Source organism: Hipposideros armiger, unplaced genomic scaffold, assembly GCF_001890085.2.
Source record: "Hipposideros armiger isolate ML-2016 unplaced genomic scaffold, ASM189008v1 scaffold_787, whole genome shotgun sequence".
NCBI classification, from domain to species: Eukaryota; Metazoa; Chordata; class Mammalia; order Chiroptera; family Hipposideridae; genus Hipposideros; species Hipposideros armiger.
In genome coordinates, this window is record NW_017732137.1 from 256,875 (window position 1) to 269,816 (window position 12,942).

The 12,942-nt window shown below is 39.6% G+C and overlaps 1 protein-coding gene across 4 annotated transcripts in view; it reads left to right on the forward strand.

Moving 5' to 3' along the window:
• The window catches only part of TNFAIP8 (TNF alpha induced protein 8), a 123,044-nt gene extending 111,135 nt beyond the window's left edge, over positions 1–11,909 (forward strand). For all 4 annotated transcript variants that reach the window (XM_019628408.1, XM_019628407.1, XM_019628406.1 and 1 more), the window contains one exon: positions 10,277–11,909. In XM_019628408.1, coding sequence (XP_019483953.1) covers positions 10,277–10,842 — 566 coding nt within the window. In that variant the 3' untranslated portion in view covers positions 10,843–11,909. The remainder of the gene's footprint in view (positions 1–10,276) is intronic.
• The last annotated feature ends 1,033 nt before the right edge of the window (positions 11,910–12,942 follow it).

A 12,942-nucleotide genomic window follows, 5' to 3' on the forward strand; every position in this document is an offset into this window, starting at 1 on the left:
ATATATATATAAATATATATATAAAATATATATATATATATATATATATATATATATATATATATATATGTTTAAATGTTTTTAAACTGCTCAGCATTATCCCTGGAAATCCAAGTTATTTCAAAGGTTGGTCTGCCTTATGGAATCCCATTTCGTCCCCAAGGGAGACCTGGTCTCTCTTTTATTTCACATCACTTAGTGCAGGGTTGTCAAACTGGCAGCCCGTGGGCCGCATGTGGCCCTCGAGGTAATTTTTTGTGGCCCCGATGCTCTGCAATAAAATGAAATTAGAAAAAATTGTTATGAAGAAAATAGCGCTTAGGGGAGATCAAGGCAATACCGTACACACAATTCCCTTCTTAACCCTTTAACTACTGAAGACAAGTATACACGTGGCCCAGTGCCTTTCCTGGTGTACAAACGCGCTGACTCAGTTCCGGCAACGTTTGGAAGTGATATGTCTGCCACTCTCAGTGTCACGTAATGTAAACAGATCCCAATAGCGAAAAGGTTAAAAAGAGCACTCGGGTAAAAAAGAATAATTTTAGTTTTATAAATACATTAAATAAAATAAATGTTTAAATAAAAACAATTATATAGTGTTTTAATTATCCTATCCATATTCCTGAATCCTCACTTCAGAATATAAATTTAACAAAATACGTAAATATGATGTGGCCTGCGTGAATCTTGCCTGTTGCACCAAGTGGCCCGTGTTTTGAGTTTGACACCCCTGACTTAATGGAATATTATTAGGTCTTCTGATACCTTCAAGAGGAAGCCGCGTTTTTAAAGCTTATGTAGTATAATTAAATTCTTAAGAGAATAGCTTAGAGTGGGACATATCAGGATTCAAGATCATCTCTTCCACTTATTGACCGATGGCTTTGAGAAAGTAACTTAATTTCTCTGGGCCTCAGTTACCCAATATGTAAAATGGGGATAATGATAACCTCCCTCTTGGGGTGGTTGTGAAGCTTCAATAAGATAACTGCAGATTCTGGGCAGTTCTGGCGATAATATAGTAAAAGTTCAAAAATATAGTGGCTAGCCAGTGGGTTCTCAGGACTGTAAACCTCTCATCCTGACTTTGGGTAGCCACAAAATTCATTTCTATTCCTGTAACCTCTGTCCTAATATTTACCAGACTGACATTCCCTGGGGTCCAACCATACCACTTCATATAAATATCACCAAACTTTTTTCTAGTCCTGGTATTAGTGAATCTAGAGGCATCAGGGGTCTCCTGTCAGAGTGTTGCATGCAGAAAACAATTGAGGCATCACAAGATCAGCAAACTGACCGAAAAAGAGCGGAGATGGAGTTTAATATTAAGTTAACGAAGTTGAAATTTAGGAAATGACATTTTCAATTTCAAAATCATCACAAAACTAAGCCACAGAAATAAATTAAAGTACACACAGTTGAACCCAAAATCGTGATGAAGAGATTCCAGAATTAAAACAACAAAAATAGCCTGAGATCACACAGGGAAAGGCTTTTCTTTTGTACATAATTCCTTTTGTCCATAAATTTGGAAAATAGGGACTAGAAAGAGAAATGAGTAGAAAGAACACAGTGTGCACAAATATTGGGTTTGATTTCCTGCTCCATCATTTCAAGTGATATTAAATAAGGGAGCAAACATTAAGTGTGCAGTTGTGCTTTGTCATGAGCCTAGCATACTGCTGGGTGTTTTCAGATTTGAACCTTGGTAGACCTCACTTAAGCTGAAATGATGCCCCACTTAGCAGGTGAAAAAACTTGAGATTCAAAGAAATTAAACTGCATCCAAGCTTATAACACAGGACTCTTGACCTTGAGCCTGTTTACAACCATGCTGCCTTTGACTCTCGGGTTCTTCGGGAAGCTTCTGAAACTTGGGGTGAGATAATGTGACTGGAGTGATTTTGTCAGCTGCTGTGGGTTTTCACTTCAACTTTATTTTTTAGCCCATTTCCTTTACATCTTGCTTCTGTTGCACAGTTTTGCATGGATGTCAATACTGTTTCTCCTTGTGTCTTTTTGTAATAGCCTTCAATTCTGCTATGCATGGGCCAGTTTTCTCTAGATAAAATTCCCTTACACCACTTATCAGAGTGCTTGTAGTACTGAATCTTGCTAACAAGAGATTCAACACCCTAAAAAAAGGGAAATGTCCTGATAAAGCAAGTTTTAATATATATTAGATTTTGTTTAAAATGTCATCATGGAAAAAGAAATATGACTCCTAACTAACTGAACTGTGTGAGGTGTTTTTTCACACAACCATCTGGCATTTTGCATTTCTCAGCTCCCTATTATTTCCCGAAGGAGTTGATTAATTTTAACCAAATGTGATTCAATACAAAAGACCATCAGAATGTACTTGAAATTTAATTTGTTGAATTCTTGAAACCTGTGGAGAAGCCTTGTCTGTGCCAGGCATTTTTTGAGACACTTCTATGCGGTCCGTGTCCATTTATCTTTGGAACATCTCGAAGAGGTGGGGATCATTATTCTCATCTTGTAGATGGGGAAACTGAGTCTCAGTAATCTGCCGGAGCAGTATGGCAGTTCATGGAACCATTAAGTCCAGAATATTTGGACTTCTATAAGTAAACTCTTCTTTTTCAGGGAATAAATTGCCATAGGAAATGTGTACTAGTTCTCACTAGTAATTGACAGACTTATACTGCAGGGGGTTTTTTTTGTTGTTTTTTTCATTTTAAATTAATATTTGGTAAGGGGTATGTTTTTAAGAAAGTACACTCATGACTGTCATAGAAATACAAAATGGACTTGTAAAAAATATTACTTAAGGGCCGGCCTAGTGGCACATTGGTTAGGAGTTGGCTTGGGATGCCAGCTCTGAGCAGTAGAGCCCTGGTTCGGATCCCACATATGAGGGCCAGTGATGCTGTGCCCTCTACAGCTAAGATGGTGAACAACAGCTCAAACTGGAGCTGGGCTGCCGTGAGTCACCGGCGACGGAGTAGGCTGCAGTGAGGCTGGCCGGCAGCCGGCGTGAGCTTTCGTGAGCTGCCGTGAGCCGTCGTGAGCAGCCGTCCAATGGCCGGTGAGCGACTGCCTCGCCCGGGAAGAGCTCAGTGGGCCACCAATATGGGCCAGTGAAGCAACGTCTTCCACAACTAGACTGAAGAACAGAAAGACAGCAACTTGTCTGTTCCCCTCCACCAATTCCCCAATGAAAAATCTTTTTAAAAAAAATACTACTTAACTCATTAATTGATGATGAATCAATAAACTCATAAAATCGGTTCAAAGAGAATTTCAAGTGCAACACAGGCAAACAAGAAAACAAAGAACCAACTGCACCTCCACTGGAAACGTGTATCTCTGTGGACAAGAGCCATTTGCAATACTGTCAGTTTCCTACAACTTACGGAATTCTCAAGTAGCTAAGGAAAGAACAATAAAAAGAATCTGGAAGGGGGTGCTTACAATTCCTGGTAAGCCACCTAGTGATTTTTTTTTTCTTTTTTGGCCCATTTCAAAGTCATCCCTTTCCCTGACATTTGTCTTCTTTATTATGTTGCCTTTTTAAATGAGCATGTACTTTCTGGTAGCTGTAGGTAACACAGAGCGAATGACTTAGCTCTCACTGTGATGATGCTTACCATTGGTTTTTAACCCCCTGTGGTCAGGAAAATAGACACACACACACACACACACACACACACACACACACACCAAAATTTACATTCAATATCAGGTTACGGACCCCCTGATGTGTTAGGGCCTCCATCTGTGTGACCTAAGGCAATTTTTGGGTTAAGGTGCCTGGCACTTGTCTTTTCTCTCTGGATAAGATTACCTCCAGCTAGCTGCTGTGGCCATTGCTTCTGACCCTTGCAGGGCAGCCCCGCTCCCCACCCCCACCCCGCACCCTGTGCTGCTTCTGCTAGCTGTGGCCCTCGTCCTTCCTCTGCTCTCTTTTTCTTTCTTTGTTTTTGTTTGCTGTTTCTTTCTCTGTTCTGTTGAATTCCCCACTTTGCGAGTTTTGAACGTTGGAGGCTGTTGTCACAGATTCCTCACCAGCCATCCGGGCTATTCCTTGCTGTTCGCCTAGAGCACATCCCAGTGCAGGGAGGTCAGCTCTTAGCCTGTTGACTTCTTGTGACAGTGTTTACAGTGAGTTATGGCCACTTTCTTATCCCCAAAGCTGTCCTTTTATTAAGCCCTGTTCAGATTTAGAATTACTCAGATGCAAGAGAGATAAGATTTTGTATATATGTCTAAAGAACTTTTATTAATGGCCTACAACAGCCAGACATAATCTCCAAATTGTCTCCTTTCCCATCCTTTCTAATACTGGGCCCACTGGATCAAATCTTTTTTTTTTTTTTTTTTTTTTAAGAAATAGCTATCCAAGACGATCACTTTTTTTTTTTTAAACTTTATTGGGGAACAGTGTGTTTTTTCCAGGATCCATCAGCTCCAAGTCAAGTCATTGTCCTTCAGTCTTAGTTGTGGAGGGCACAGCTCAGCTCCAAGTCCAGTTGCTGATTTCAATCTAGTTTCAGGGGGCATAGCCCACCATCCCATGTGGGAGTTGAACCAGCAACTTTGTTGTTAAGAGCACGTGCTCTAACCAACTGAACCATCCACCTGCCCACCGGCAGCTTAGTGGCAACTCAGGTCAAGTTGTTGTCTTCAATCTATTGGGTTGTAAGAAAAGTCATGACGTATTTTTCTATGTTTTTCATTGCAAAAATGCGTCATGACTTTTCCGACAACCCAATAGTTGCAGAAGGCGCAGCTCACTGGCCCATTTGGGAATCGAACTAGCAACCTTGTTGTTCAGAGCACGCGCTCTAACCAACTGAGTCAGCTGGCAGTCTCCTGGATCAAATTTTAACTAGGCAAGAATTAGCAATGACAAAAGTGCATCTATAGTCACTTTTTTAAAAAAAAGATTTTATTGGGGAATTGGGGGAGGGGAACAGACAAGTTGCTGTCCTTTTGTTCTTCAGCCTAGTTGTGGAGGATGTCGCTTCATTGGCCCATGTTGGTATTATCATTGCGCTCTTCCTGGGTGAGGCAGTTGCTCGCTGGCCATTGGACGGCCACTCACAGCAGCTCATGAAAGCTCACGCCAGCTGCCAGCCAGCCCCACTGCAGCCTACGCCGTTGCCAACGACTCACGGCAGCCCAGCTCCATGTCGAACTGTTGTTCACCATCTTAGCTGTAGAGGGTGCAACATCACTGGCCCTAATTTGGGATCTGAACTGGGGCCCTGCTGCTCAAAGCTGGCGTCCCAAGCCAACTCTTAACCAATGTGCCACTCGGCCGGCCCTATAGTCACCTTTTTAAAGTTTCAGGTGTAACAAATATGATGAGTGAGGAAATTATATATTTGCTGGTGAGGTTGTAAAGAAGTGACTTGAGTGCTTCACTGTGTTAGCAATTTCTTAGTTGGACTGATATTATGAGGAATTTTTGTTAATTTCAGAAAATTATAGTTTTCATTAATATTATAAACAGGTTGTTGTGGGTTTTTTTGTTTTTTTTGTTTGCTGCTTTGTTTGTTTGCCTTCTGAGCACTTTTTTTTTATGTATATAGGGGTCAGTATATTTTACCATTAATATTTATCTCCAAATTTATAATTGTTGATGGTAAAACCAGGATTCCCTGAATATCAGTTTGCTTTTCAGCAAACATTACTGAAATGGACTATTTGATTAAGTCAAGAAAGAAGATACAGAGACTGGGAGGGGTCATCAGTAGGTGTAAAATAACATTTATAACTATTTCTGTAATACAGTCGTAAATAGTTTTAACATAATTGTAATCCTTTGTATGTTTTTGACATGTGGCATCATTTTTCTTTAGTCAACATACATGTATATTTTTTAACACAAATGAATTCATCCTAAAAGGTAAAAGATTAAGCCCTTTGTCCTTTGAAAACATCTCCTGTTCACATCTTAGTTGCTTCTCAGGACATACCTTTGGCCCATCCTTTTGTTACATGTTTAAGCACAGACCCAGTCAGAGGGAGAGCGGGCCTGTATTTCATCTTCCACTGTAACTCAGTCAGAACCATTGCACCCTGCTTTTATACTGAATATTTGTATTACTGTCCTCTGGTGTTTTTTCATTGTCCATAACAAATGTTTCCTCTTCATAAGAACTGATTGATGGCAGTAAGAGAAACCACACTGTGGCGTGCACTTAAAAGGAAGAAAGCCGCATATTTAGCTAGATAAAACAAATATCTGTTTCTCTAGCTTTAAAGACAACAAACAAAACACCCACATGTGTATTTAAGACTCTCATTTTGCAGGTCAGCATGTCTTCATAGAGAAGTATTTGAGTATCGTGAAGAGAGGGGGAAATTGATTCTGCTTCTGTCAGAAGCGCCACGTGTCAGGCACCCTTGTAGGCTCAGGGGATGACACAGTGAACAAGCTATTCAGGCTTTGCCCTCAAAGAACTTAGGCTCTAGTAAGGAGAAGCAGCCATTAAACATTTAGGCAAGTGATGGGAAGTTCAGGAACAAAGAAGTGTGAATGTTAGCAAAGAATGTAAGCAGAGCATCATTTTCTAATTCGCATTTTTAAAAACTCTAGCTACTATGTGGGAAGAGATTGGAAAGGGGTGTGGACTCGAGTGGTCTCCATCTGTGGAGAGGGAGGGAAGTGGATAGAATTTAGAGAACTGCGGAAAGTTAGAATGGAAAGAACTTGGTTATGGACTGGGTAAGGGAGAGGGGGGTTTGGTGGGTGACTTCAGGTCTCTGACTTGAGCAAATGGATGGAAGGGATCCTATTAATTAGGATGGTAAAGAAAAGGAGGAGTACTTTGGGGGCAGGAGGAAACGAGGATTCAGTTTTGGACATGGTACATTTGAGGTGCCTGCAAAATAGCCAAGGAAAAGGAAAACATGGAATGCATTTGCAAAATGAATCCGGAAAAGAGGTCAGGACTGAGTTGTAAGTGTGGGAGTCGTTGGCACACGAGTGGTATCTGAAGCCATGGGGTGGATGACATCACACAAGGGTGAGGGTAGAGTGAAGCAGAAAAACTTAGCCCAGGACTAGCTCTGAGATATACCAGGCCTTTAAAGGATCTGGCAGAGGATGTGGAACTGACAAATGAGCCTGAGCAGGAATGGCTACAGAGAGTTAATTTGCTGGGGGGAAAGCAATCATATTTCATGATCACACACCACACAGCCCTAGCCCTGGCCAGCAGCTCTCAGCCACAAACCCCAGTTGGCTCTGAAAAAGCCTTCACTAACAGTAGAAAAGCAATCTGCTGCAAGCATGGCTTCCCCGTTGGGGGAGAAAGAGCTTTATTCTCATTTTAAAAGATGACTGCACCCGATATAATCCAAAGAATAAAACGAGAGTGTGAAGCTACTGGTGTGTCTCTGGCGGCAGGTTTGAAGTTCCTCTGGGACAAATGTGAAAGATCAACTTCAGAGATCTACTTCTCTGTCCCGGTTCCGACTTGCTTACCAGTAAATGGGGAATAATCTTGCTTAGTTGGCAACAGCCTTGCCTTTTATGCGTTCTCTTGCAGGAAGTTCAAGTGCTGCACCATAGAGTTTTTGTTTGGTCTTTATGTTTGAAATTAAATGAGACATGTAGATTTAATAAGGAAAGTAGCTTAGAAGAGGTGTGAACTTGCAAGTTCAGCCTTGGGAAAAGGCGCAGAGAGGCACCTTTTGAATCCCTCTCCCCCTGTTTCAGTTATTTCACAATGTTCTACAGTATTTTGATCTGATAGGCATTGCACCAAATGCCAGATGGGATGTTTGTGCCACATTCTAATACATGCGGCTCTTTGGGTATGTACATGTAGTTCTGAAGTAAAATTGAAAAGGAAAATAAAACTATCATAGTTTCATTTATAATATTACCTTAAATTTTCCTTATTTGTAAAAATATATTTATGGCTCTTGAATAATTTTTACATTGCTGTGAGGGACAGGATTGGCTCTTCCAGGGGTCGGCAAACTTTTGAGACGAAACGTACCCAAAGAGCCGCATGTGGCTCGCGAGCCACAGTTTGCGACCCCTGTTCTAATAGATAAAAACAGAAAACCTTTCAACCTTATATAAAATAGTTCCTGAAATCCTAAGTTATTTACTGTGTATCTGAACATTTTGAAGCATCTTTTTCTTTCTTTTTTTTAAATACTCACATAGCCAAATTTATGAATCACAAGCGTCGTGATTTTTTCCCCATTATTTTTAAGTGTACAAGATATTTCCCATCCTCCGGTCTAGAAATTGCACAAATATTCACCTTCGTTTTCTTCTACCTTATTTTTGCTTTAGGTGATGTATGAGGTGTAAAGCTCTAAGTGTGTATATTTTGTCCAAATAGCCAACTGTGAATCCCTGCTATTTATTAAATAACCTTTTTCTTTTGCATCAATTTTCAGTGTCTCATTTATCATATAAATACACAAACAAAAATAATATATATTTCCTGGAGCGTCCCTTTCTATATAGATCAGGTTGATTTATTTGTTGAGGTCCGTATCATAAGTTTAGTAATGGAAGACAGTCCCTGATCTTAGTGTGATAATATTAACTACTTATTGGCCATTTCTTTTGATATCAGTTTTTTAGTTTGAACTCATCCATATGCTCTTTTGCAAACCATTGAAGAATAGTAATAGAAATGGACTACAGCTTAAAGGATGAAACATATAAGAATGCTTGGAAACCTTCAGAAAGTTGCTATTTCTCATGCTTTTTCACTTTCCTTTTCTTTCTCAAAATAGATTTCATTTCTCCTTCTGCAGTTTCAGTTCATGTTTCGGAAGTGTAAATATCGACATTTGTTTGACGGTACAATTTCTAGTTCAGTCAAGGCGTTATTTCACGGTGTATGGCCCTGTGTATATTAATGAATGATGTTCTTTGGTCATTAGGAACTGCTTTGCAGCTACCTATACTATGAGCTACTTTGGCCCAAATTTCAAATCTAACATGGCAGTTCCACACTGAGGGAGTCACTCTTACATATCCTCCCAGCCTGGATTTGGGAACAACTGCCTTTTTGTTTTCTAATGTTGCTAGCCTGTCCAAATTAGAAACAACTTTATATATTGATGCCCTGATTCATCCCTACATATCTGTATTTCTAAGCCATTTATCTTTCATTACTGAATGAAAGCTTCCCTACACCCAGGCCTAGGCTTATACACTGGCATATGCAGAGAGAACAGTTGCTCCTGGACCCAAAGGTGGAATAGAGACCCTGGGATCTACAGCTCTTAGGATCTTGGAGAAGGAGGAGAAAGCTCAGTGGTAGTGGGGCAGCAAACAGAGTGGGGGAAGATTTTGGAGAAAAACTAACCTTGGTTTGGGGCATAAACATTTGAGCATTTTAACTGACTGGCTGGCTGTATGCTAGAAGCATCACATATTATCTCATTATTATTTAACACATACAACTATTACATGTATCTTAAACCTCTGTCAAATTAACTTATGACAATTCCAATAGTGAACTCTAAGCATCAACTTTTTCTAAGTATGTTGTTCATGTAGCACATTTTATTAGCTCATACAGTATGTTTATTTCCTCAAAGTATATAAAAATTTAAAGGGAACAGTATCCACTCATCAGAAATTTCAAGTGATAATAAGCTCTCCAGGGAACTTTTTTTTTCCAACACTCAACTTCTGGGAGTTGAAATTCAGGGCGGTTAGGATTGTCAAACAGGTAGGTACTGGCTAGTGTCTTGGAAAATTTGACTTTTTGTAACTAGATTATAAAGCAGGGCTCTCCTTTGGATTTGCATACATGATTTTTGCCATTTTATTCAAATTAATGGCTTTGTCATTTGTTCCTGATTACCATTGGCCCAGATGACAATTGTGGGATTGATTTTATATTTTTGATGTGTTTCTGATCAAATTAAATCAGGGAAAATTGCATAAAAGCTTACTGCCTCTTGAGACATACAATTTTTATAATCAGAAAAAGTTACTTTCAATAAAGTTGAACCCTTTAACTTCTCAACACAGTATTGACTACATAGCAGAAGATATAAACTACACGAATTGCCGAAGACCTGAAAGATTATGCACAATCTGTTAATTTCATAAATGAGAATCTAATGCCTAGAAATGTAGGAATTTTTAAAAATTTATTGTCTGAATAGAAACTAATGTCAGTAGATGGGAGGCAAACCATATATATAGCGGGAAGATGAGAAGGCAAATACATCTTAATATCTGTTTCTTAAGTTGCTTCTCTCACTGCTATTTACTGATTTTTTATTCTCCCCCACCCTTTGTTTTTAGTGGCCACAGATGTCTTTAATTCCAAAAATTTGGCCGTTCAGGCCCAAAAGAAGATCTTGGGTAAAATGGTATCCAAATCCATCGCTACTACCTTAATCGATGACACGAGCAGCGAAGTGCTAGATGAGCTCTACCGGGTAACCAAGGAGTACACCCAGAACAAGAAGGAGGCTGAGAAAATCATCAAGAACCTCATCAAAACAGTCATCAAGCTGGCCATTCTTTATAGGAATAATCAGTTTAACCAAGACGAGCTAGCCCTGATGGAGAAGTTTAAGAAGAAAGTTCATCAGCTGGCTATGACCGTGGTCAGTTTCCATCAGGTGGATTACACCTTTGACCGGAATGTGCTGTCCAGGCTGCTGAATGAATGCAGAGAGATGCTGCACCAAATCATCCAGCGCCACCTCACCGCCAAGTCACATGGACGCGTGAATAATGTCTTTGATCATTTTTCAGATTGTGATTTTTTGGCTGCCTTGTACAATCCCTTCGGGAATTTTAAGCCTCACTTACAAAAACTGTGTGATGGTATCAACAAAATGTTGGATGAAGAGAACATATGAGCGTGTGAATTACGATTGTGACTGCTCATGATTTATTTGGAGATGGAGCACTGTTGATTTATGAAGGAAAAAATAATTTTTTGAAGATTACACGTATTTCAGAAATGCTTTGCCCAGTTCAGTTGTTGGACATTGATGATAATGTTGTATAAGGCTCGTTTTATTTGAAGAAAAGCATGTTGCCAAAAATTGCGGTTAAAAGCTTCCTAAGGATTAACAGGGGAAAGATGTTTGATTGTAATGCAAATATAGAGTTATGCAAAGGAACATATGTATGGTGCCAAACCTCAAGACATCTTTTTTTTAGGGCAGTTGTTGTGATGGTGGCACATTGGTATTTCTAATGTGTACAGTTATGTATTTTGATTCACTTTTATTCCTTACTATGTATATGTGCATCTTTTAAAAAGCCAAGAACTTTCTCTTGCTGTCATTTCTCCTTTCAAAACTATTTCATTTTCAAGTCCACCTTTTGTTAAAGATGCTTTTGTTAAAGATTTTTGTCGTTGACATTCAAGAATTAAGTCTTAATTAAGAATTAAGACATTCAAGATTTAAGGCAGTCAAATGTGAACCCTCAGGAAAATAAAAAAACTGCTTCTCTGAAATTAATATTGTAGAAACCGACTGTATTTGACAATATGAATAATGTCTAACGTAAGACTATGCTTCTGGAATCCAGTCCTGTTTTTTAGTACCAACAGCAATACTTCCCAAAACATGGTAATTCCCCTAAATGTAGTAACATTCCATTGCTTTGAAATGCTTGCTAAGGGCTTAACTTTCATGATATCTTAAAAATGTGCGGATGAAAATCTCCATTTTTAATATCCATTTCGAATGTAAGAGACAAAGAGAATATCTAGATTACTCTTGATAAAAGTAAATGACTTTAAGAAAAATAAAACAATCTTTATTTTAGAGATGAGCCCATGAAAATAATTTAGAGGAATGAGGGTCAAACATGAAGAACAGATATTGCTACAGAACATGAGAATGAAAATTAATGCATTTCAATGTTGAATAAGGTTTGATTGGTAAATAAATAATGTCACTTTTTTATTTAACTGATAAGGTTTTTGCTATTTTTTATTTGCTATTTTGATGAGTAAACCAAAGAGTATTTGCATTCCAAGCAGTTTGTGTGTTGTTTCTATATAATTTTATGTGTGTGAACGATAAAGCAAATACTTACTTATTTTGTAAAACAGAAATGGAAACATGCTGGCAAACTATATCACCTGGGACTCAACCACCAGCACTAAACATTTGCATTGTCACCATGTTTGTGACTCTTCTGCCTTGAATTTGCCCGCCTCCCAGAATACTGGCATTAAAGTAAGCATTCTCCAGGAAAGGTCCGACAACTGAAAATTCCAGAGGTTGACCCACTGCAACCTAGAAAAGGGCTCAGTTTCTCTGGCACCCTCGTGCGCTTGTCTAAGACAAGCAGCAGAGGCAGAGTATCTGTCTCCCTGTTTAATATTAAATCCTGACATAAAGATTTGAACTGAAATTACCATTCTCACTTCCCAGAGCTGGTAGGTGACCACCACATGCTATAGCAATAGCAAAGTGACGACAGAAGGGACCCTCTAGCTCCATAGCCTGCCACGTAGCTTATAAATTGAGTTCTGCAGCCTTCCTTGACCAGTTCTGCTTTCCTCACATGGGCAAGCTGAGAGTGTGGTCTCTGGGAGCTGCTGATTTGGTGCGTTCTGGTCTCTCCAGGTCTCCCTCAGCAAAGGTGTGGAAGAGGGGGCCCGGGCAGTTAGTGGGTGCTTCTTGTTCATCTCTAGCTATGGACAGGACCAACCTGAGAGAGGACCTGGGAATAACTATAGATCAGTGTGTGCACATTTGGATTATAGAGATGTGCTTGCAGGCTAGCAATCAAATGTACATGGGGAATAGATAGAGCTATCCTGAATCTCAAACAGAGAAGGCAGTTAGGAGTATCCTGAAGAAGGAAAACCTGTTTGTTACTATCTCTCAGCGTCATTTTCTGGAAGGAACTCATCTCCTTACCAGTCCTGTGCCTGGGAGGCATGCCTTATAAGGATCAGTTACAAAGTCCTGGTCAGCAAGTTCATCTCTGAT